The sequence below is a fragment of the Lipotes vexillifer genome, unplaced genomic scaffold (assembly GCF_000442215.2).
Source record: "Lipotes vexillifer unplaced genomic scaffold, Lipotes_vexillifer_v1.1 scaffold234, whole genome shotgun sequence".
Classification (NCBI taxonomy): Eukaryota; Metazoa; Chordata; class Mammalia; order Artiodactyla; family Lipotidae; genus Lipotes; species Lipotes vexillifer.
Genome location: NW_006782612.1, coordinates 593,667 through 620,381, shown reverse-complemented (window position 1 = coordinate 620,381; position 26,715 = coordinate 593,667). Strand labels below are relative to the sequence as shown.

Below are 26,715 nucleotides of genomic sequence, written 5' to 3'. Positions count from 1 at the left end.
CAGCCATAGAGCCGTGCTTCCCTCTGGGACTGGACGGGTGGAGTCCAGGGCTTGGACCCCTGCTGGGTGGCATGGAGGTGGGACACCTGCTCTCCATGCTCACGTTGCTGAGCAGCCCTCGGCTCATTCACCCATCACACTCTTATCTGATGTTAGTGCTTCTATTAAGCCTTGCTCAGGATGACTCTGAAGTCATTTTGTCCCATTCGGGGGACTTATGTGACTCAGTATATGACACTCAATTGCATGGGTGAGATCAGGGCCTCCATATCTCTGTTCTTGTGAGGGAAAAAGCACATCACATCTGTCCATGCAGCTGGATTTAGGGGATCGAGTCTTATGTCACCCTGTCTACACTGAGAAAATGAAACCAAGAAGTGCCAGCCTCGGTAAATCACAGATCATGGAAGAGCATGGGTGGTTGGTGGAATGTCAGGGATTATCTTAGTGCTGCAAGGAGTCCTGTCTGCTCTTTCCTCCAGAACAGAGTCCTGAGCGTGGACAGAGAAGCAGCATCTGAATATTCTGGGCGTAAGTTTCCCAACTCACATAGGAGCTAATTGGAGGAACTGCATACAGAAATAATGGGGAACCCTAAGCCACAGCCTAGAGTATGCTTGATAGCAATTACGTGCCTGTATAGAGGGATGTTTTCTTTCCATTAGCTGTGACCCTTTGAAAGTGAGCAAAGTTGGTTGTGGTTTAACTGTTCTTATTTCCTTGTGACACCCCATCTACCCCTTGCACAGTCCCAACCAGCAGGAGCCGGTTTGACTTTGAGCATTTTCCACGAATCAACCACATTCGACAGAGCACATGAACAAAAGAAGCCTGAGAAAATGAAACAGCACCAGCCACACCAGCGCCCTCCTGCCACTCACGCTGTCACCCTCACCACCACCGCCCTCCTGTCTCTGCACCTCCCAGGCCAGGGCAGCCCAGGGCAAGTTGGGAAAGGAAGTTGCTGAGAGGTTGGAAACCACAGGAGGCACTGCCCAGCAGGGCCCTGGTGGTGAAATCAGCTGCACAAAACTTTCAGAGATTTGCAATTTTTCCATCTTGCCTTTCTATGCTTTCCCAACATAGAAATAGTTTCCAAACTCCAAGAGGAGGGCCAGGTACTTGGGCTAAAGAGATCTGCTCAAATATCTAATTTAGATAGTCTCAACCAAGGAGACTATCTAAATTAGATTTCATCTTTCCTGTATCTGGTTGCTCTTATTTTGTTTCCAAATGGGAACCTCTATTTGGTTTTCAAAGGAACTAGTTTCACAGAAGCTGAAGTGAATTGTAAACACAGAAACAAACAAAAAAACAGCTTCCCAATTTTAAAGGAGACAGTGTTTTGATTCTAATACATAAAAAGGATTTTTACTTTAAAAGGGTTAGAGAAAATAGAAAAATATACAATCACTTATTTTTTCACCCACCTACCATGCAGTGAACATTTTGTTTTGTGTGTGCCTGTAGAAATACACAGATACACATATAAATGAGCATCATACTTGTTACTATTACCACTCAATAGAAAAAAGTGATCAAAGGACTGAACTAATATTGCACAGGAAAGGAAATACGAATAGACTTTATATAAAGAGATGCTTATCCTCACTCACAGAAAGAGAAAAACAAAACCACAATGAGATAGATGAGATACTGTTTTTCACCTGTCCGATCAGCAGTATCCTGACCTTTGACTGCACTCTCCCAGCATTCACCTACATTGTGGTACAGATGCAGGATGGTGCTGTGTCCATAATAGGCAAGTTGGCCATAGCTGTCAAAATGACCAATATGCACGGTCAAAATGACATAAAACACTATTATAATTTCAGCATCTTTTGTAATTGCAGAAGAGTGGAAATAAGCCAATGACATATCACGGGGGCACTGATTTTTGTAAAGTATTATAATTCACCAGTGAAATATCACACAGCTGTCCATGTGTCCCCAGAGACTGACATGAAAAGAGCTCTACTGACATGAAAAGGTTGTATAAGTGAGAAGAGAGGTGCAGAATAATGTATATTGTTTACTACCTTTGTGTATGAAGCAGGAAATTAGAATATGTATACACGCATATACATATATGTTTCATTTATTTATTTATTTTGTATGTTCATTTGAATTTGCTAAATAAAAACTGGAAGTATGCAGAGGAAACAGAAGTGTGACCTGTAAGAGGTAGGGATGTAGATACAGTGGTTGAAGCAAGGTTTCTTAATGCAGTTTCTAGAGTGTTTTTTGATTGATTTGGAACCAATGTGGTGGTATAATCTAACAATTTTACTGGAGTTTGCTAGGCATATTAGTTTTTCAACAACACTTCCTGACTAATTCTCCATTTCTTTAAATAATGTACATTTTTTTGGAAGTTGCATAGTAGTCTGTCATATGATGTCCTTTAGTTTATTTCTGTAGTTTCTAATCGGGCATTTGGGTTACTTTGGGCTGCTGTAAGTGGTGCTACATTTGATGGACATCTGGGCACATAAATCTCAGTACATACATTTTGTTTCCTCAGGAAATTGATGCGTGGATGGTAAGATAACTTTCCAGGTGAAGCACGTTGTACACTTGTGTAATGGGCTCTGCGATGACTCCTTGCTGCCTGAGATCTGAGCTGGCAGTACTGGGACTGTTTCAGTCACTTGCTGCCTCAACCCAGTTGCGCATTAGAATTCCTGAAGGAGGCTTTTTAAAGTCTGATGCCTGGGCTGTTATGAAGTCTGGGCCTCAGTGATTCTTCCTTTCCTCCCTCCCTCCCTTTCTCCCCCTGCTCCCTCCTTACCCCACTCTCTTCCTTCCATTTATTTTGAGTTATAATTAACATTCCATGGGTTCCCAAGAAGACAGCAACTGTTATAATGGATAAAGCAGTAGGGCTTAAGTCATGCAGACCTGGCCCATGCGAACTATGGCACTGCTCCATATTAACTTGGGGTATATTTCTTAGTTTCTCTGGGGCCTGGTGTTCTTATCAGTGAAATGAGTGTCATACCTGATCTGTGTTTTAGTGAGAGCATCAAACATGGAGCAAGCAAACTGCCCAGCAGAATTCCTGATGCTCACTAAGTGGTAGGTACTTGCTATTATTCAAAGAAAACAAAAGAAAGCAAACATACAAAAAGTAGCCTAAGAGACCATTACAGAGACCATGCACTTACCCAGACTAGTTTTCATGGCTAACAGAAATGTTGAATTTCTAGCTTTTTGGCTGAATTATACCAGCTTGGTGTAGTATTTCTAGTTATCTCTTTTTACTCAGAATTTCTAATTGACAATTATATATGACTTTGGATAAATAAAGTGGGAAATCCTGTATTACTTAATCGTGGCCTGCTAGATTGACAGGAAGCCTTCAAAAACTGAAGTCTATGAGGGAAAGAATTCCAAAACAGTAAAGAGAATTCATAACGGGAAAAACTTTGAGAATTGCTGCCTTGAAGTTTCCCTTTTGTATACTTGAGAAATGTGTGATGTACTCTAGTTCTATAAAAACAACTGACACATGAGAGTTCTAATGTGGAATTGTATCCCTCTTTGCCTAACTTTTCCATTTCACACCTGCAGATGCAGCCTGCTGTCGTGGTATATATTTTATCCAACCAAGTGTCGTGGACTTTAGTCACAGAGGTTCTATCAGTGGTTGGCAAGTCAGTGTATAAAAGTCTTCCCGGCATGAAAAATTTGGGGGCAGGTTGGCCTCTGATCCTTTCATTGCATGCATAGCCTAGGAGCAAGGAGAGGAAACGTGGACAAGAAAGGAAATTTTCCTGTTTTAACCGAAAGCAAATGTAACCTGTTTCTATAATAGCAGCAACTAATGTAGAAGGTAAGAGCAGAGCTCCAGTAGCCAGGCTGCTTGGGTTCAAATCCCAGGTCTGTTTCTTATTAGCTGTTTTCACTCTAGGGACCCTCCTTAACCCTCTCTGCCTCAGTTTCTCCATCTATAGAACAGCGATAATTGCACGTGTCTTGTGAGAGTTAAATAAGTTAACAGGCACTTAGACCAGTACCAGAAAGCCTTTGCTATTATTACTTCATTGGGTTATTAATCATTGAATTTGTACATTGCCATAGAAATCTGAAGTGACTCAATTTGAACACCTTCTTCTAAAGATGGGTAAACTTAGGCAACGTGACATGGTCAAGGAGAAATGACACAGCTGGTTATGACAGACCAGGAAGTGGAGGCTCTAACGATGGGATGTGAGGTAGAACCTCTGGTCCAGGGTTCCTCCCCCAATACCACATTGCAGCCACGCTGTAGTGGAAAAGGACTGGACCAAAACGATGTATGCCTTCCTCCCACCTTAGAAATGCTCCTGGACATATAAGAGGCTTCCACAGGGAGATTCTGAGGACCTCAGGGCCCGTTGAGTCTAGGGGAGGAGCTGTGGTGTCAGGATGCTCAGAGCACCATCCAGTGTCCTGCTCTGCCTGAGAATCTCAGTCCAATTCATTACACCCCCCAAAAGAGCAGTTACAAATCTAGACACACTCACAGAGTAAGGCAGGATTTCCATGATGTGGACAATAAAGGGAACAGCTATCGTGATTCCAGAGTTTGTACATGAGGAGAAGACAGGTGCACCCACAAGTCCTTGAGAAAGTTCTCACCGACTCCTTGAAGGATGTCTTTAGTCACGAAGCAGTGCGTGTTTCATTTTGCTGTGGCTTGTTCTGTTTTTGTTTTTCCCAGTAGACAGTGAGCCAAGGACAAGCCATAAGATCCTAGGAAACAAAATATGAGCTCTGAGTTCAGAGAGCCCTGGCTGTAACTGACTATTACTTGCAAAATAGTGACCAGGAGCAGAATACTTAATCTCTCCGATCTGTAAGCTGTGGCTATAACTGCACCCTCCCCCAAGGGCTCTTAGACGATGAACGGGATTCCTGGGGAATTGTTAAAACCGAGTCCCTGATCCATCCACACCCACCCTGTCTGCAGGGAAATGAGGTTAGAGATGATCCTCGGTGTGTCTGCGTGTGTATGTGTGGAATCTACTGTTTTTACAGTAGAGCTACCGACAGTAGATGCTAATGTTGTCAAGGATGTGCATGGACCAAACATTATTAACTCATCTAATCCTCACGCTCCAGGAGACAGGGTGCTGTAACTTCATTACACACATGAGGAAATGACAGCACAGAGTTCAGATCGCTGCCTGAGATCACACAGAAATGTACTAATGAAGACCCAGGGCTCTGTCACTTGAATTCATCAACCAGGTCAGAAAAAAAATTCCTCCTCCAACTCCAGTCAATACTTATTACTAAAAGAATGTAGGATGGCTTTGTAGTTAAGTATTATTTTCAAAGCAATGAATTGTATGGCTCTACATTAAGAATTTAATTACACTCTACATCTGTACTTGTAAGAGTTGCCAGATTTCTCTTGGCAAACCAGCAACCACATTAGCACTTAACCTTTTCTTAAAGGAAAGGAAATGTACTTAGAAGTGACTAGGATTCCAAAATGTTAGTTAGAATCAGCAGGGAATTAAATTTGTATATGTTCTTTATGTGACAACCTACTGCTGAATTGCTGAAGAGCTGAATCAGCTTGCTACCCATTGGTAGCTTTTAGAAGTTTCTCTCTTTAGGGCTTTTCCACCATGAATCACTAGAGAAAGCCCCTGTCCTGTTGCCCCAGTATTGTGACAGGAGAAAGCCCCTCAGAAGCATCAGGAGGCATAAAACAAGAAAGTTGTTGCATGGTGTGAGGTAAGGATACGATTTCATTTTGTTTTCCTTATGGATAACCAATCGCCTCAGCAGCATTCAGCGAATGATTGATCCTTTCCCCACTGATTTCCTCCATTGCCATCCCTGTTTTGTATAGGACTTTATATGAATTGATCCCCGTTCTCTTCACCTTTTTCTCCCTGTTTATCCTTGTACCATACCACTCTGTCTAAATTATGTTATAATAAATCTTGATACATTGAAGGGCCATTCACCACCCCACCCATACCTTATTTATATTCTTCAGGACTCTCTTGGCTATTTTTGGCCCCTTTCTCTTCCATATAAAATTTAGAAACAGCTTGTAAAATTCCACAAAATACGTTTTGTGTTTTCACTGGACGTGTACAGGATCTGCAGATAATTTTGGAGAGATCTGACATCTTAAAAACATTAAATATGCCCTTCCCAAAACATGGTATTTCTTTACTTATTTCATTCTTCTTTAATGTCTTTCACTAAAATTTTATATAAGGTTCCACATTAAATTTAGACTTAATTCTAGATTTTGTAGATAAGTGAAAGACTTAGGTAGATAGAGAGATGATAGATAGATAGATACATATATAGATGCTAGTTAGATATAAAGAATTACTATGTCACCTTTTTGAATTTCATTTTCTATTTTCTGCAAATACGTGTAAATGCAAATTACTTCTATATATCGATTTGATATCCAACATCTTTGTTATGTTCTTATTAATTCTAATCATTTCCTATTGTTTATTTTGGAATTTCCTGTGAACAGTCACATGATCTATGGATAGTGAATAGTGATAGATTTGGTTCTTCCTTTCCAACTTTTATGTCATTTATTTACTTTTCTTCTGTTATAATACTTGCCCAGCTGATTTTGCTTAGTATTTGCCTAGTAAATTTTTTTTTTTTTTTTTTTTTTTGGCGGCACGCGGGCTTCTCACCGCTGTGGCCCCTCCCGCTGCGGAGCACAGGCTCTGGACGCGCAGGCCCAGTGGCCACGGCCCATGGGCCCAGCCGCTCCGCGGCATGCATGCCTCCCGGACCGGGGCGCGAACCCGCAGCCCCTGCACCGGCAGGCGGACTCCCAACCACTGCGCCACCAGGGAAGCCCTGCCTAGTAGATCTTTTTCCACCCAAATGCCTTTCCATTTTGATTGTGTCATATACAAGCAATATATTGTTGGATTCTGTTTTTTATATAATCTATTATTTTTGAAATGCTTACAGAGTTATTTGGATTCATTACTACTAGGTTATTTTGTGATTTATGTTTTGTCTTTCCCCTCTGTTTTCTTACCTTTTTTATTATTAATTTTCCCCATTCTATTTTTTTCCTCTCTTGCTTTTCCTCTTTAGTGGTTGCCCTAAAGAGCTTCAATAAGGGAATTTAACTCAACACAATGTAAAGTTAAATCAATATAAAAGCAAAGCCTTAGAACAGATCATTTCTCTCTTGATTGTAATATTATTTTCCTTTATATAGTAATTGTTTATTTAGATTAACATGCATGCCATATTTTTGGCTTATAATTTCTTGCATCTCAGATGCCTCCATTTGAGATCACTTTTTCTTTCTTTTTTTTTTTTGAAATACTTATCTTAGAAATTCCTTAATCTGTAAGTTAATATATTTTCCTTTGTCCTGGAGAGGTAGGCTTAGAGGATAATGAATTTTAAGTTGACAGCGGTTCTCTCACAGAAAGTTGAAGCTATTGTTTAATTATCTTCTGTTTTATACTGCTGCTGTCAAGAGGTCAGGTTTTAATCTTATTTTTGCCATTTGTAAGCAATTTCTCTTTTTTCTCTGGCTGCTTTTAAAAGAATGTTTTTGTCTTTGGTCCTACAGTTTTACAGCAACTTGGCTAAGTATATCTTGCTTTTTATTTATCCTGTTTGAAATTGATTAGACTTCCTGAAACTGAGGATTCATGCCATACAACAATTCTGGAAAATACTTAGCCATTATCTCTTTAAATATTGTCTTTCCTCCATTCTTCGTGTTCTTTTCTTCCAGAAGTCCATTTGTAAGTATGTCAGATATTTTCTTTCTTTACTCCTTTTTTTCTAATCATATAGATATACATATTTATATTTTTTCTATATGTTATATGTGAGATATATATATATAACTGTGTGTGCATGTAATTTATTCATTTTTAGATTCTAGCTTATAAATTTTTTCTACAGTGCATGACTTGTTTAACAATTAAGTTTCCATTTTACTGTATTTTTCAGTTGAGTTTAGTTGAAAATTTTATCTGATCATTTTGATAGTCTCTTGCTCTTGTTCTTATTCTTTAATTATATTTATAACAGCCTCTCTTATTTATTAAAAAAAAAAAAAAAAAGACCCAGGGTTCAAACTCAGGCCCTCTGGGGTCAGAGTCTGTGTGCTTCACCCTCCTCCCAGTGCCCCTCTGGTGTCGGTGCAGTTCTCATGGGGTTAATGTGAGGATCAGGAGTCAGTGCCTGTGAGACGCTAGTACAGACAGTGCAGGTCACACACAGTGAGCACACTGTGTGTGAGCACACACAGTGCAGGTCACGCTGGCTGTTATACTGTCATCACAGGAACGTCCCAAACCAATGAGTCTGAATCCAGTGACCTTTGAAAGTGCAGGAACCCGGGCACCTTCGTTTGGCAGTAGGTGCCGTTGGAGCCAGTGCCCCAAAGAAAGGACTATAATCGGCACCTCAGGGAAAGACTCAGAAATGCGGTGTGACCATTATTACGACCAGCGCTGGATTTGACAGCTCGTTTGTCATGCTGTTTCTTACCTTGGTTAGATTTCATGAAATTAAAATACACAGACAGAAGTGGACTTTTGATTTCTTTTTTTATTTTTCATGTCTCTTATGAAAATCAAAGGACAGGATTCAAGTGGCAAAGCTGGTGGCCCCAGGGTGGGTGGCAGGGAGGGTCGGGGCCGTGGTCTGGGTGGAGGCACTGAGGGAGGAGAGAGGAGCTGCCCGCTGTGCCCTCAGGAGGCACGAGGACTCGGGGGCAGGAGGACCTGATGAGGTTGTGGGGACAGTGGGGGGAGAGGCTCCCCTGGGCCAGCCCTGGGCCCTGCCCCCGAGTAATGGCAGAATTCCCTGTTACGGAGTCAAACTGTCTGCTTGCCCAGTGGTTTGAAAAGCCCTTACACAATAATGGCACATAGAAGAATACACATGTGAACTGAAATAACCCAAACCCAGAAAGGAAGCCCAACTAGATCCTCAGCAGACACTTTCAGAGACAAGAGATGATAAAGGAAAGGTGACCCCTTTGTGGTGCCCTCTGTCACGAGCTCTTCCCATGGCCGCAGACGGCTGTTCTACACACGCAGAAGGCGATGATGACAAAGTAGACCAAGCTCTTGAGGAGCAGAAGGAGGTAGGTGTAGCAGGCACAGGTGTTCATGAGCTGCAGCTGCAGGGAATCTAGGAGAAGACATCTTGGTTAGTTTACCTGTTCTTTTGAGAGGATAAAACACAGTGATGGGGGAACGCATCGCAGTTAGAAGCATCAATGAGATTCCTATGAGGGGTACAGATCAGGGAAATCTGCTGGTGTTCACAGTGGGGTGATTGGGGGCTTAGTAAAGAGAACATTGCGCAAAGTGGAATAAACTTTTTAATCCAAATTCTCTGAAACTTTAGGATCTCATGCCTCAGTCACCAGTATTTTCTTTAACATCTCTCACTGTGGCTAGGATGTTATTAGGTAATGGCACTTCCTCTCCTATCAAGTTTTCAAAGACATATATGATGTCAAGAAATAATTAACAGCAGTGATGACGGGCCTGACTTGGCTACTGAATGGACCACAAGGCTGAGTCCGTTCCTGAGGAAATTTCCCTTTTCCACGCTTCATCTTCATAGAGTCAGAATTCCAGAATCACCAGCACTTGGTGTGGAAAGGGATCACAGGAGGTGATGTGCTCAGAACTCACTGCCCTCAGTCAGCTCTGGTGTTAGCTGAGTTCCAGGCCCCCTGATACGGGGAACGAAAGAAGGATCAGCGGGGCCAGAGCCAGTGCTTCTAAATTCACTTAGAACCTTCATGTAGGGAGAAAGGGCCACCAACTAGTACTGATTCTGTGCCAGCTAAATGGATACCCTATGGGAGATATTCCACATATGTGACCTTATGTCTGCAATAACTGAGTAGGGTGTGATTGTTCCCTATTGGCGGATGATGACTGTATTGCTCAGAAAATGTAAGGAATTTACCCATATTCATGCAACTAGTAATGAAAGAACTGGGGTTAAAGTCCAGTCTGTGATAGCGGAAGCCCAGGCTCTTACACCCCTGCCCACTCTGTCTCAGGGCTTTGACTTTGGGATTCTTGCTCTATATTTATATCTTAGAGGAGGGATAGAGAACTGAGTAAGCACATGAACCATTGATTCAGATGGGTTGGGTTGAATCGCCAGATAGAGCTGTGTGGCTTTGTACAAGGGACTTAATTAATTGTAGCTCATTGCCCTCATCTGTAAAGTGAGGATATTGTATCACCTCCTAGGAGTATTATAAGCAGTAAACAGAATATGTAGGCAAGACACAGCACAACACCTTGTGTATATGAAGCTCTCAGTAAGTGTCAGTTCATGTATTAGCTACTAGCAAGGGCTAAAACAAACAACTTGATATCACATTTCCCTAGTCATTAGAAACACAAGTCACACAAGTGGAGGAAATCCACTGTTGAAATAATTCGGAACCTATCACTGCACCCCCTAATTTAGAGTCACGTCACACCAAAACCAGCATTTACTGTGTTAAGGTGACTCCTAGGAAATGACAGATTTAATTAAAATATCACTCAGTCTATTCCTGCAGCATCCAGACATTCTGGTTTTTCTACCTTAAACCAAGGAAGTTCAAAAGTTAAATTTATCCAAAGGAAAAAAATGTGCTGTAGCATGACATAAAGGCAAACCTAGACAAAAACTTACCACTACTTTTTTTCACGCAGGCATGTGTAGTGACCTCTACAAGAAATAAGAGCAAGTATTAGTGAATTTTTATATCCATTATTTGACAGTGTGCATCTGTGTGTGTGTCTCTGGATAGACAGACTGATAGAATCTGCCGAGAGAGGAGAGAATCATTAAAAATAAGATGCCTACAATCCGGGAATAGATGGTCTGCTTCAATGTAATTCATTAGATCTCGTGCATATACTGTTTTCTGTATCCGAGGATGTTCACGTTCATGAAGGGTACATTTTTGTTTTTCTTTATTACAACTTGAGGGTAATATCTAAGACCATCTTGGTTTCCTTCTGTGTTCTCATCTCCTACACCCCAAAGTGTTCAGGAAATACCGTCAAAAGACAAATCGTCAGAAAAAGCGGCTGCTCTACACCTTCAGCACCCACTGCTGACATGAAGGGATGCTCCCAAAATGGATGTATCCAATCCCAGAATCTACAACAGAATCTCATGTTTGAAGGAGTCTGGCTTAGGTAAATTTCCCATCAAAAAAAAAAAAAAAAAAAAAAGCAGTGAAACCTTTCCAGATCACACATACCCCCAGTATCCCCAACTCACGTATGTGATTTTCTGCAGTTGTGGAGTTTGTGGACGTCAGGATAACAATATAAATGAGGCTAATAGCTAGTGAGTGATTATTACTGTGCCAGGTACTTGCTTAAATACTTCGTATGCATTATCTCCTTTAACTCCCCAGTGACACTGGAGTGAGTTGTATTTGGGGGTATTCCACGGTACAAAAGAGGAATAAAGATTAGAGGATAAGTCATATCAGTGATGACAGAGTGCATTCAAAGGATGGTCATGGGGGATTAAATGAGATAGAGTAGGTGGGAAGTACTTTGTAAAAAATAATCCATAGAAATAGAGAAATTAATCTATAGAGAGACAACATAATTCCACCATGGTGGACACTGAAAACATCTTCTTTTCCAGAGATCTTAATTATTCTTAACAAATGAAATATTTATTACAGGAGCTCAGCATTTCAGTTCAATTCTTTCCAGGATAGAGAGATAGACCAAATCATATTCCTAGTTAATATGAAAACCTGAGGTGAAAGTTGTATTTATCTACAATGAAAAAAAAAAAGGCAAACATTCATACAAAGACAAAATTTCTTTAAAAAAATAATAGACTGTTGGATGGAGGAAATCAGAGACACTGAGGTTGTTTGGTTTATCCTTTTCCTCCTACATTCATACAAAAACAAAATTTCTTAAAAAAGAATAGTAGACTGTTGGATGGAGGAAATCAGAGACACTGAGGTTGTTTGGTTTATCCTTTTTCTCCTAGATGTGTTTTTGTACATACGATATGGCTCTAGTTTATGATATGGTTCAGGGAGATCTTTATTTGGTTTGCCTTAAAAAATGGCTTCAAGGTACAAGTATCGCCTATTTTTCAAAAGTTTACGCCACTTCTCTTTTATGAAAGACCTACATTAGTACCTGTTTTTGCTAACAGAAAGAAATCTGAAGAGGATTTTCACTTTTACGAGAAAAGGTTAAAAGCAAACATAGCATTTAGTGTTAGTTTTGCAGCCACAGCCATGATAGAGGCAGCAGGCACTGCAGCAACAAGAACAGCATCGCCAAGGGACTACACTCAGCATTTCAGCATCAAGCTGCCATAGCTCTGAACTGTATCTGTGAGCATCTGTGCCTTATCTTCATTTACTTTGCGCATCTGTTAGCAAGATCTGTCTTAAGATGATTGCTTCTTCGCTTTATGCCTTTCATCTTAGGAAAGGTTTCATAGGAACAATCTACTTTCAGGTAGAGGGTAAACCTGTGTAGACTTTGGGGTAAATCCCAAGAAGTTAAATGTTAGTACACTCATGTTAGATGTTAAAATATACTTAAGAACTGACTTTAATATGTCTTAAAAACCTCTTTCTTTTCCTTTCAGCGAATTTATTTATTATAAGATAAATAAAAATCACTTATCACCATGCATTGATTGAGGTAAAAACAATAGCATAAAAAGTTTTCATCATAAAATTTGTGTGAATATCCTAAGTTCTCTTTCTCAATCAAGAACTTGGACCAGATTACTTTTATGAGCCTTCAAGATCACTTCATTGCTTCCATCTTATATTTTTATCTTTCATTAAGACAGCAAAAACAACAACCAACAAAAACTTCTATGAAACAGCATTAGGAATTTAGTGTAGAATGACATTGACAGAAATGCCGTCATTTGCTGTGTTGCACTGAGAAGCCCATGGGAGACATTTATTTCAGAAATTAAGTGCCAAGTAAAACACGTTATGAACTGGAACTTCTCTCCTTTATGATCGTCATCACCATGGAACTTATCATTTTGTTTTTCCCTGATCACTAGCAAAATCAAAACCTAATAGGACCTTAAAGCCCAAGGTTATGTTAAACTTACACTTTGAGTATTTGCTTCCCCTCTGTTTCTCAGCTGTAGAAATAGAAAATTAGGGTTGTTTTTGTAGTCTTACTCTAGTTAGTTTGAGAAAAGCATATCAATAAATACAATGAATGCATGAATAAATACATCAGTGTTATGGTTTGGAAAGCAAGCATTTTCACTGACGTTATTTCATTTGCTCTTCATCGCAGCCCCAGGACAAAGCCAAGGCAAGTGCTCGAATGTAATTTGATCATTGGATGAACTCACGATCCGAGAAGATAAAGACTTGCTTCAGAAATTCAGACTGCTACACACCAAAATCTCTGCACAGTTTTGTTTTATGCTTGGTTGCCACTGCTTAAAAAGTTTTCCTAACCACAGAGAAAAGAACTGATAACAAAATGGTTTCTTCTGATGGGCATTCTGGGTCCTTTGGTCTGTTAGGTGAACACTCAGGTCATTAAGTCCCGAGTCCAGTGAGTTACAGGACCACTGCCAGGGCCAAGGTACAGCCAGCCCTCTGCCCACACTGTGTGGATATACACAGCATCTGCATCAAAGGGACTCCTTTGGGACATCATGCCTGAATCATGAGAGACCCTGAGTGATTAGGAAAAGTGTATATTTTCTTTACTGTAGTGCATCCTCCTGGGACAGTAATTCACCCGAGAGTGTTCATCCACACATCCCTCCAGGCCTGGCACGTGCTAGGGCTGCAAGAAAAGTTTCTTGAGAGGCATTTACCCATGGCAAGAAATACATTCATTATGTAAAATGGGAGTAAGTCTGTACACTTTAGGCTCACCCAATCTTCAATTACAAAATTTTAGCTTAAGTGGTAGGTAAAACACAAACCTCAAAAACCTAAGACCATAATAAACATGCAACAGTAATTATTCTACATTTTGTTGAGCCGTGATCTGGCTTCCTCATACGAACACCATTTTGTCATTTAATAACTCATTATTTCTGGGTTATACTTTGAGTAAAGTAAGAGTGAAGTGAGAGGGACTCTGCTTGCTGAGTGGAACCTTCTTGTAAGATGTGTAATTGTTCTTATTTCCTGATCAAGTAAGGTCATCAAAAATGGAATCTCTCTTTGTGCATTTATTGTGTGCTAAATTGATAGGTACTTTGATATGCGTTGTTTCATTTAATCTATACAGCAACCCTAAAATACATCATTGTGACCTTTATATTTCAGATGATAAAACTGAGCTGAAAAAGCTTCAGTAAATTTTTTTCTTTTTTATGCTTCAAAGCCAATACAATTTTAATTTTGTGGGGAAATAGCAGGACATTTATGCTACCATTAAATGTAACAACATTTAACAATTTATATTTGTTTTTCATTAATGCTTGATCGTCAAGGTGGGGTATTTTCTTTGAATAAAAGAATTATGGGAGGTTATGTTTCTTTATAATCACATACCTTTGTTAACTGAAGGGAAAAGAATCTCTTGATCAATTCCTCTTTTATTATTCTCGTGTTTGACGATACATACGTGTTCATTATCCATTGACCTTTTAGTCACGGTCAGCCAGCTGAATTTCATGTATGTATCATTAGTCTTGATGATATTTCCCTGCTGGGATTCCAGAACTCTGTTGCCATTCTTTTCTTTCCAATAGACCTTAATGACATCAGGGAAAAAATTCTCGAGAAGGCAAAGATGTGTTCCAGCCTCATGGAGGTTTATTTCATCAATCGAAGGAAGAAATATAGTGGGCTTGGGAGACATGTCTACATCAAGGCTTCTATCTGTAGGGGATAATGGAATGGAATTGAAAAGAATTATTAGAGAAACATAAATATTGTGTGGTTTGGAACAACCTAGCTTATAGTGAAAGGAAGAAAAGCTTCCATTGAATTAGTTCTCATCATGGCCTTTCATCCACAGTAGATGTCTAGGTACTTATTGCTCTTATTTTCAATGGGAAGAGATGTTCAAGAGGTTATATAATCTGCCCAAAGTCACAGATGTTCAGGAACGGAGGCTGGCTCGCACCTTGGCTTTGGTTCCTTCTCCACTTGCTAAGTTGGAATATGACTTAAAACTGCCCCATATCAATGCTTGGAACATTCAAGAACAAATTTATCTTCTTAAATCTCTTTTGTTCTATCATAGTGGAGCCTGTTTAAAGGGGGATGAGAGTGGGTGGTAGGGCTGGGGGAGAAGACCATGTAACTTTGATGGTCTCTCGACAGGTAAAAATCTTTAGTCACTTCTAAGCTATTTCCCTTTCCTATCCTGTGTTTTGTTAACACGCTCTCTTTGGCCGGTTAATACATTCTCATGTTCTGCATCTCTGTTGAACCTCATTCTTCATTTAACTGATTCTGGAATGCACCATATTTATCTTAATTCCTAAATAAATAAATGTCAGGAGGGGGTTATCATTTTAAAAACAATATACAGTTACTTGTATTAATGGGACTCTACCTCCACCTGTATCTGACAATCTATCAAGTTGAACTTTGAGCTTCAAATGTGGGTCCCATGCTCAGTTCTGAAGTGAAGTTCTCCTTGTTGATTTCTAATTTTGTACAACTTCTCAATGTCACATCTGAACCACTCTAGATTTTTGAGGAGGGCAATATTAAAGCTGCACCTCCAAAGCACTGCCTTGAGTTTAGAAGTAAAACAGCAATACTTCCAATATTTCTGTTAAAATATATTATTTTTGGAAATGCTTTTATATTTACCTTACCAAGTAATGCACTTACAAAATGTTCATCAAGAACACATTTTATTTTGGAATTTCATTTGAAGTTGAAGCATGACTAAGAAGTCACCATATTTTGACTTAATTTATTGTCTCCCCCGAAATGTGAGTCTACCCTGTTGGGCTGCTGAACTGTTTTCAAGCTCAAATATTTCTGTGTTTACGCCTGCTGAATAAAGAGTATATATAATTAGTGTAATGTTAAAAGTTATGGTTCCCGAGTTTTCTTGCAGACATAACATCAAGATATGTACAAAAACATCACAGTTTGCAAAGGATGTCACTTGAATGCTGGAATGTTCTTGATTATACATTTATTGTTAATATGACAACTGAAATTATAAATGTTAGAACTCTTTCCAATTTGATCTTCAATTGAAACACTAATGCTTTACTGATATTGTCTTTTGGCTAGTTTGGATTTAGTTTAATAATTCAATGGGCAATTTCTTAAGAAAAGAACTGGATTTCCCCGTTGAGCAGAAAAGGAAAAATATTCTTGAGAATTTCTGCCTTTGTAGCCAAGTTCTTGATTTTTATACTAAATCAGTAAGCAAACAATGTTGATTTTTTACTCATACTATAAATATAGTTAGTTCACACTGTGCTTATTTTAATTTTATACATCTCAATTTTAGCGCAAATAATATTTGATTGATTATAATAATGACACTAAAAATTTCTCCAACTGTATATGTACTTTGTTGATCTTGATTTACACGTTCTATTTTGTCTTGTCACATTTTTAATCAAATAAATAATTACAACTAATTTATATTTAAATAAGAATTTCAAATTTATGACATTTCTAACTACATTTCATTGACTTTACATCTCGACCATTTTCTGTATGAATTCAATTTTTTTCCTTATAAACATGAGTAAGAAACTCAAACTTATTGGCTATAAATTTTAGAGGCAATAAATATTGGTGTTGAGATAATAGCAATTGAGATAAAGTATTAAGATTTATTTTCTTGTTCTGTGTGCCTAAAGTGTTCATAATCTATGTTTACAAACATAGAACAGCAACAGAAATGAAAAACAGACACATTTTAATCTCATTTTTCTTGCTAAGTGAGGAAAAAGTCTGCTAAAGAGAAAAAAGTGTGTCTAAATTCAATCTTTTTGTGCGAGTGGACAGTAAGATAACTTTTCATTTGAGCAGTTAGAAGTACAACTGTATTCACTGGAGAATATCTGTTCTGTTAATATTATAGGCTGCAAATAACTCTATACCGGACACAGTTCTCTTGGAATAAGTTGTAGATACACCTATCCAGCACCTATGATGAGTTAGCCAATGTGTAAAGTACTTTATTCACACTGTCTCATTCAATTCCAGCACAGCCCCTGCTCGATACATGCTGTTATCCCATTTATGGATTAGGAAACTGAGGCCAGAGAATCATCTCCAAGTTCACATAAGCAGTAAGGGATGGACCTGGAGCTCCAGCTCAGCCTGATGCCAAAGCCCAGGCTCCTTGACAACACCCTTTCACCATCAGAAAAGTAATAAGTCAACTCACAAAACTTACCTGTAATAGCAAACTTCAGCCTTGGGTCAAACAGTTTCATAATAATTACATACGTATGAGCACTTTGTATGAGTCCACATGGACACAAAGCTAATTCCTATCACAGTATGTGCACAGTGTTATCTGTGCTGTCTTTACTATACAGATTTGTTTAAAACTCCTTCTAAGGTCTCTACATTTAAATACCATCACAGCCCTGTTTTTTCTAAAGATTCTTACTCTAACTTTTTCTTTCCTCCCTCCAAAAACTTGAAAAAAATTGCATTCCTCTGATACCTACCTGTGACCACAAGTTTTGTCCCATTGCCGAAAATTTTTATGTATTAATTCCACAGTGATTGAACCCATATCAAAAACTTTAGACTAATTTAGCTTCTCTGATTTCTTCAAATCCTAGTGGAACTATAACAGCCTGCTATTCAAGAGACCAGCGTTCTGTTCCTGGTTCTTTTTGCTCTTAACAAGTTCTGTGTCTGAGCTAATCAGGTAAACTGAAGCCTTTATTTATTTGAAAACAATGATGTTAATGTAAATCAATTCATCATCCCTACCAGTGCTGAAGTGAGACCAAAATAAAACAAGATCTGAAAAGCAATTTGATTAAAAGTGCTACAGAAATGAGATTATAATAATTATTATTATCATTATCATTTTATCAGCAATTTGTGATGATTGTGTGGTCCAATATGACATTTTAATCTCATGGGACCAAATCATGCCCTCACCGCTAGAAATTCAGTATCTGGGGGTTGCAATCGGATCTGTGGCAATCAAGCAGGAAGACTGATTCCCTGGTTTGCTGTGCTCTGATATATCTGGAATTTTCAAAGCCTTCATCATAGGAAATGTGTCTTTTACACACCCGATTAATAGGCAATATATCTTGTCTTATCCCCTGCATATCTATGGTTAAGAAAATCAAAGGGAACATTGGTTAAATATATGTAATCAGTATATGGGACTACTTAACTCATGTTGTCCAAAACAAATGACTTTTCCCCAATCAACAGCATAATCTATTGGCATTTGAAGTTTTACCAGAAATTTCAGCCTCAATCTGACTTCTCTCCAGCTCATGTTCAGAGTTCAGCCTGCAACTCCTGGCAGTGGACCTTCAAGGCAGGATGACTAGAGAAATGGCAGGATGCCTGGTCCTCGAATCCTATTATTGTCACCTTGGATCACGAAAACCTGCCTGACGTTATCTGCTGAGGGTCACCATCTGAATGACATTAAATGTTATGGCGCCGTATCATCGATGCACTGGGAGTATAAACTGGGTTGGCTTAAAGACCATTTCTTCCATTTTATGGAATGGATATTGAAGTCAATGTCCATGCTTTACATCACTTTCCTCCTTCAAGACTCCTGCATTGAAGTCTTTTTCTAATTTTATGGTGGGAAAACATATCATATTTGAAAATTTGGTGTGCTTCATTTTATCAGTTAACAAAGGGTATGTATTCTACTACATTTTCCCCTACCTTCTTTTTTCTTTTTTTTATTCACTTCTTTTTACTGAGATATAACTGACACATAACTCTCCTACCTTTGTGCATAAAATCTTACCCTGTGCTTCTTGCTAGATTATCAGAGGCCTTTTTCTTTTTGCTTCCCTTAGTGCCTTTGATCTTCTATTCTTTTTTTTTTTGCTTTACGCGGGCCTCTGTTGTGGCCTCTCCCGTTGCGGAGCACAGGCTCCGGACGCGCAGGCTTGGCGGCCATGGCTCACGGGCCCAGCCGCTCCGCGGCATGTGGGATTTTCCCGGACCGGGGCACGAACCCGTGTCCCCTGCATCGGCAGGCGGACTCTCAACCACTGCGCCACCAGGGAAGTCCTGATCTTCTATTCTTATTTCATGCTCTGCCTCTATATATGTTTGCTCTGTTAGGTCTTCTCAAATAGATTTTGCAAATAAGCAGTTTAAATAAGTGACAAATAGTTTGTGCATTGTAGGTTGCTTGTTTTTCTGCCCTAGGGGTTCATAATTAGTAAGATCTAACTCCAGGATGATATGAGGTATGGTAAAAGATGTTTACTAATCCTAGTTCTGTGATATAGAAGCAAAACATGCAGGTTTCAAACAGACTGAGGGTGCCAGAGCATAAGGTGAGGCTTTCTTTCTCAAAATTATCCCTCACAAAACAAGGGGCTGCCTATGTATCAGTGCCTGTGCAACCATTCATATTAAAAGATACTCTTCTAATACTCTGCTCTGATCAAAAAGTACTACCTGGACAAGATACCAACCTGAAAGGAACTCAGTTAAAGCTGGTTTGGGAGTATTAATATTACCTAGTAAAAATTATTTGGGATTGAAGTCTCCACAGTTTGTGCTTACCTTGCACATGTATAGAATAACAGAATAAATTTTACAAATGCTTTCCTTTTATTTTATAAGTGGGTAATTATTTCTTTGAATGAAATACCCACTGGCATCATCGTATGGGGATCACAAAACAAACAGACCCTGAGATGACTTAGAAAGTTGCTCTAAGGTAGATGTTTTAGGTGCCTGTTTAGGGTATGAACAAAATTTTTAATGAAATGTGTGGGCAAAAAGCAATATTTCTCAACTAGTTTTGTATTGACATAATTTTTAACTTTCAGGTATAATCCAAACAAGAGATTAAATACTACAATTGAATATTTGACTTTTGTCTATATCTCTATAAGCTTATATGTTCAAGTTGCAAAAAAAATAATATTAAAAAAAACACTTTTTTTACTTCCAGATATTTCTACTGCAAGATGAGAGAGCACCTTATATTCAGGCTAATAATATTTGAGATAATGCTTATTACATTTTACCACTTTTAGAAACAGGTAACAATTGGTCATAGAAACTGAGAGAATTTTTAAGTACCGACCATTTGTTCTAAAATGACCTAAGACTAGATGGTAACTAATACATTTAGCTGCACTCCTGATTTCATAAAGAATTCCAATGAGTAAATGAGTAACAATTTAAATTCTGGAGAAGGAATTGATCTTTTTATCGTAGACCATGTCCCAACATTTGTGGTGGTAATTTTCATTTTTAATTTTGTTTAATCCTCACAACATCTACTCAAGATGGTTGTTGCACAGATGGAATAAGTGAGTAGAAATATATCAAACTGTTAACAGTGATGTGTCTATAAAAATTTTTAATTTTTCTTTATTTTGGTATTTTTCAATTTTTTCCCGCAATGGACATGCATTATTTGCATAATTTTTTAAAGCACTAACCAGTGAAGCAAATTTTATTTGCTAAAGGATCATCAGACAGAAAGTGACAGATCTAGAATCAAAGTCCATATTTTTCCCTGCACTACACACTACTAAAAATCATTTTTCAGGACACTTATGAGTTATATCTGGGTCACCTTTATTTAATTTGATTGCTATACTTTACATTGAATAGTCAGTTGAAAAAGGGGGACCGAATGTTGCTTTTCAATTTACAAATTCATTTGTTCATATGATCACAACCACTAAAGAGATCAAAATATATAATTCTTTCATTTTTTTCAATGCTTTATCAACTTTGTGAAAATTTTTTAAAACTTTCATTTCCGTGGATCTCATAGGGTAGGAACATACTTGAGAGATGTTCCCCCCTCATCCAGGCAAAATTTCACCTTTAAGGCAAATGAAGAGGGAATAAATTTACTGGATTGAATTTAGAAAAAAAAAAAATCCACCTTAAGACATGCTTGAATATGGTTGCAAAGTTAAATATCTTGCTACTTGATACTAATCATTCTCTAACTAAATGACAAGTTGAACAATATTTGTCCAATTTTTCCATCGGTTATTTCTGGAATCAAATTAAAAAACCACCTAAGAGTCTTTGAAATTTTCCAAGACCCAATGAACCTAATGTATCCACCACTGAGGGACTCACACTTGGTCTAACTGGCTAACTCTTGTCAATGTCCTCTGTACTAGGTCAGGCAGAGAAGGAACCAGGCAGACTCCAAGGACCTGGATGGAGTCACCGACCTCTCCAGAGACCCCACCCCGATTCGTGACCAAACAGGGATCAAATCCAAGAATTCTGGGCCAACACCAGCACTGCAGCGTGCAGTTCCTGTATTGCTTGCCTCCCTCCCCTACCATACTGCAGAATTTAAAGAATATTTACCTGTAACAATGAGCTGTGTTCCAGAACCAAACACTTTGACGCTCTTGCCATGTGTTAGCCCACTATCTAAAAAGCCTTTGTAGAAATCTCCCTCTCGGCCTGCTTTAAAATTGTGCCCATATTTTTTCAATATTTGTATAAATATATAAAATAATGGCCCTGCTAACAATAAACAAAGATGGAACTCAAGCAAAAGCACATTAGGTACGAAAGTGGTCAAGAACTGAAAAATTGAATCTGCTCTTATTGGGCAGCTTGGGTTATGTCTGTTCCCATCTCACCTCACATACACTGGAAAGTATGATTCCATCTTTTCTCACCATTTGGCCTAAATCTTCTAAATATCCTCCTTTAAAGTGTTTTCACATATAAAATCAGTTCATGCTTAGGGTATACAGTTAATGTTTCTTTAATTTCCAAAGTTGAACTAGGAATAATGTATTTGATTATTTAATAAATGTATATTCATTACCTTTTATAGCTATTTTGTGATATATATGTATTGAGAGGTAGGTATCTGGGTTAATTCTAAAGTAACTTCTTTCCAGAATCCAATCCTCATTCAGTAAACCAGATGAGTTGCGGCAGAATGTGAATTTTTAATGATGGCCTCTTAAGCTATTCATTGCTGAAAGACTGCTCCTTTCTACCTGAAAATAACCTTATGGTTTCAAGGGCATTGAAATAAAATCCTCCGCTGCTCCTCAGAGAATCCTATTCACTTTGGTATTTCTCAAGCATTTGGTATCACCTTTCCTGCACTAGTTTAAAAAATTTTTATTTAATATTGGAGCATAATTGATTAACAATGTTGTGTGAGTTTCAGGTGTACAGTAAAGCGATTCAGTTATACATATACATGTATCTATTCTTTCTCAAATTCTTTTCCCATTTAGGTTGTTACAGAATATTGAGCAGAGTAGGTCCTTGTTGGTTATCTATTTTAAATATCATAGTGTGTATTTGGTATTTTTCGCTCCCATCATGTCTGGAAAAGCAGCTCTAAGTTATGCAGTTTAGTATAAATGCTATACTTCTTTTACCAGATTCAATATTTTTAGCAAATTTGGTGCCAATACAGAAGGAAAATTGAGTGAAATGGTGTCAGAATGAATTGCCATTCTATAAAGATACTCTAAGAATCGTATTTTGAGTATTTAATAATTGGATATTTAGTATGACTTATATGATCTTTGCTGGGAGGAGCAAGGTCTTTTTGGTGCCATGATTAGAAGCAGGAGCATTATTTTCACACATGAGTATTAATACAAATTATGAACTATTACTAATTAGGTAGTCAATTACAAAATCCTTTTTAAAGGTCAGAATACAAAAGATTAAATATTCAGAATATAAGAACATGACGTTTAACATCACATAATGGTCCAGACCCTGCACTTTGGAATCAACAAGTCGCTATTGGATCCCAAATTTTGCCACAGTAACTAGTCACGTGCCTTTAGGCAAGTAACTGAACTTCTCTAAACCTCAGTTTCCTTATCTATGAAATGGGAAGAAGAGGATTCCTGTTGAGGAAGGAGATAAGGCACTGAAACTACTTATCTTGGTGTCTGGTCCTCAGTAAACAGTAGGTGATATTATTATTACCTTTAATGAGATGGTTGTGGCCATTTCATCAAAATCTTCCAGTAAACAAAGTATATGGATTTTATATACTGTATGAAACTGGTCCATATCCAAGCAATGTAACAAGAGTTGTAACTGCATGAATTTCAGCTGATCTCAGCCTATCTCTGAGAAGCTAGAGTAACAAGAAGTGGGGTTTATCGATGTTCTATAGTCATTTACTATAAGAATTTTTCTGCACTGCTGTTAAGGATGAGATGAAAACCAATAATGTCATTTTTTTCAGGTTATTGGGAGAAAGGAGCAATGTGTTCATCTCAAACTATAGAGAAGAGGTAAATATTGTCTCTCGTTTAAAAGACCATCCGTAGCGTTTCCCTGGTGGCACAGTGGTTAAGAATCCGCCTGCCAATGTAAGGGACACGAGTTTGATCCCTGGCCCGGGAAGATCCCACATACCACAGAGCTACTGAGCCCGTGTGCCACCGTTACTGAGCCCACGTGCCACAACTACTGAAGACTGTGTGCCTAGAACCCGTGCTCCGCAACAAGAGAAGCCACCTCAATGAGTAGCCCGTGCACCACAACGCAGAGTAGCCCCTGCTCGCTGCAACTAGAGGAAGCCCACATGCAGCTACAAAGACCCAACACAGCCAAAAATAAAGACACAAAGAAAAAATAAAAATTTTTTAAAAATCTATTTTACAAAAAGCCCATCTATAAGAAAAGCATTTTGAACCAATAACTTATAGCAACAGATTACAGACATGGTCCTCAAAATACTTTAACTTCTACCCTGAGTCTATTCTTTTTTGGATAAAAAGTTGAATTTCTAAAGGTAGAATTTGAACTGCTAACGAGCAGGGAAAAGAATAAGCCATTTACAAGAGAGTTTTGTTTCCATATACAGTGACCAGTAGCTGCAAAATTGCTGTTCACATGCTGAGGACAAGAATGTGGCAGTCAGATAATGGGGAATCCTAAATTTTTTTTTTTTTTCTAAAAAGCAACTATGAATTTTTCACTATTAAGTTAAAATAGAGAAAAGTTACTTACCAGGGAGAGTTACTATGAGCTTAGTTCCTCCTCCAAATATCTTGCTCCAACCTGAGCTATCACAATGGTTAGAGCGCCTACAAAAATCTCAGCCTTCTCCTAGCTTCATGACATGACCAGCAGTTAAAAAACTTTGTAGAGTCAATTTGATCTTCCGGTTCTTTCGAACATCCCTGAACGTAGGTTTCATGGCATCTGATATTTTGTAGATTTTCCTCAAATCAATTGACCCAAATGTCTGTTTTCCTCCGAGTCATAAACTTTAAAAAGCACTGATAGAAAATGAAAAGGATAAAAGCAGGAAAAGAAGAGTTCAGCACCAACTGGTCAACCAACTGCTTTTCTAAATTACCAGGAAAAGTATTCAGAGAATTAAGGCTTTTTTTATTTCCAGGTGTTGGGTTGTGTTGAAACTGCTGAGTTTGCATCAATGAAAGTCTCTTTTGTTCTCACAAACGCCAGGGCTGCTCCATTAGTGATTAGGGAATGTATTCTGAAAGGAGGAAATGCTTCAGTAACTGAAAATGCAAATATGCCAACACAAATATACTGAGCAATGCGAACAAAGTTCTTCTTTTCTCCTAAACCGCTTTTACCATTGGGCCACATGATTTTTAAAAAGGCAGTGTCAAATGAGAAAATAAGTCCTGTGATGACTTATTATTTTTCGTGGGATGAAAGAAGAAATTTGTAGCATTCTGTCTCTCTGAAATAATAGATTCCTTATTTAAACTAAACCTTAAAAACTAAGTCTAGTTCTCTGATAAGTTGAAAGATGCCGTCTTGGGATGCTGTACTGTAATGTTATGTCACTCAACATGGATCAGAGGAAAAAGAAATTGCCAGAAGCAGCTGAGTGCTCCCCTGAATACAGATGAGCTGTCCAACTGCTAGGACCCAGACAGTATAGAGCCTGAGTATCCCCATGTCCACTCCAGATCCACTTGGTTCCGGCCTAAGTCCTGTGAGCAATCATTGCCTCTGCCCTGACAATGAAAGTAAGAGGAGGCCACGGTGGGCAACTGTTCATTCACAGCAGCTCATAACCCCCAACACAATGGGGGAAGACCTGGATGAAAATCATGTTTAGAAAGGGTTTTTTAACTGAAAATTCAAAGGTATTATTACTTGGAGCTGTCAAATACCCTTTGCACCTATTGTAGACAAAAGTGATGCCCACTCAATTCCTTTCTGATAGTTTTTCCTCTGTTTTACCTTATTCCAAGAAAATGAGCAGAGTTATAAGGTATTTTAGGAGTTGCCTATATTTCAAGATCCATGAAGGTAGTAAAATATGAAAGAGTAAGTAAAGAGTACAAAATCCTTTATTAAATTACAAAGACTATATGAAGAGTATAATATTTTACTAAAGGGCATAAAATAAAACCTGAATAAACAGATATATACCATATTTGTAAAGGAAAAACTCAAGATCATAAAGATGCTAACCTTTCCTAAAAGGATGTATATAAATTGACCTCAATTCCAACCAGAATTATGATAACATTTTATTCTTTGTTCTTTGTTGTAAAATGTCGGGGTGGACTAGATAAGTTGATTTTAAATTCTAATGGGAAGAATAAATATGAGATAATTGAAAAATATTTTTTAAAACAATGGTGAAGAGACATTTAGCATAGTAGATTTTATCACTTATTACAAAGATACTGACATAGTAGAATAAAGGTGTAAGAATAGTGAAACTTGTAAAACACAGAAATCCTCCAGAAGATGATCCAAGTGTACGCTGATATTAAAATGTGATCTGTTTTTTTTTTTTTTTAATTGTTTTTGGCTGTGTTGGGTCTTCGTTGCTGCGCACAGGTTTTTCTCTGATTGTGGCGAGCAGGGGCTACTCTTCGTTGCAGTGCGCGGGCTTCTCACTGCAGTGGCTTCTCTTGTTGCGGAGCATGGGCTCTAGGCGCACGGGCTTCAGTAGTTGTGGTGTGTGGGCTGTAGAGTGCAGGCTCAGTAGTTGTGGCTCACGGGCTTAGTTGCTCTGCGGCATGTGGGATCTTCCCGGACCAGGGCCTGAACCCGTGAACCCTGCATTGGCAGGCGGATTCCCAACCACTGCACCACCAAGGAAGCCCCAGTGATCTGGTATTTTTTAATAATAGGGAAATAATAGATTATTTTAAAACAAGCTTTGGACTATTGATTACCCAGTTGGAAAAAGCAAAAATAGCTTTCTACCTCATACCATATAAATTGGGTTCCAAGTAGATAAATATCTAAGTGAAAAAGAATCTAGAGATGTGAGCTGGAAAGAAGTAGGGGACTAATTGGGTCTGTTGTGTAGGGGAGCTTGGAAAGGGAAGAGGATTAAGAGGCACCTTTACTTAATACTTAATGTTTCAGAAGGAGAAAGTTGGAGAATGTTTATTTTTTTCCAGTATTTTCAAATAAACTTTTTTTTTTTTTTTTTGCGGTACGCGGGCATCTCACTGTTGTGGCCTCTCCCGTTGTGGAGCACAGGGCCCGGACGCGCAGGCTCAGCGGCCACGGCTCACGGGCCCAGCTGCTCCGCGGCATGTGGAATCTTCCGGGACCGGGGCACGAACCCGTGTCCCCTGCATCGG

The 26,715-nt window shown here is 38.6% G+C and overlaps 1 protein-coding gene across 1 annotated transcript in view; it reads right to left on the bottom strand.

The window, feature by feature from the left end:
* Nucleotides 1-9,016: 9,016 nt before the first annotated feature.
* Nucleotides 9,017-26,715, bottom strand: part of LOC103091478 (T-cell receptor gamma chain C region C10.5) — a 41,272-nt gene continuing 23,573 nt past the window's right edge. Inside the window, exons 4-7 of the mRNA XM_082931005.1 lie at nucleotides 21,491-21,531; nucleotides 14,528-14,857; nucleotides 10,675-10,710; nucleotides 9,017-9,156 (exon numbers count right to left, since the gene is read on the bottom strand). Coding sequence (XP_082787131.1) covers nucleotides 9,017-9,156; nucleotides 10,675-10,710; nucleotides 14,528-14,857; nucleotides 21,491-21,531 — 547 coding nt within the window. The remainder of the gene's footprint in view (nucleotides 9,157-10,674; nucleotides 10,711-14,527; nucleotides 14,858-21,490; nucleotides 21,532-26,715) is intronic.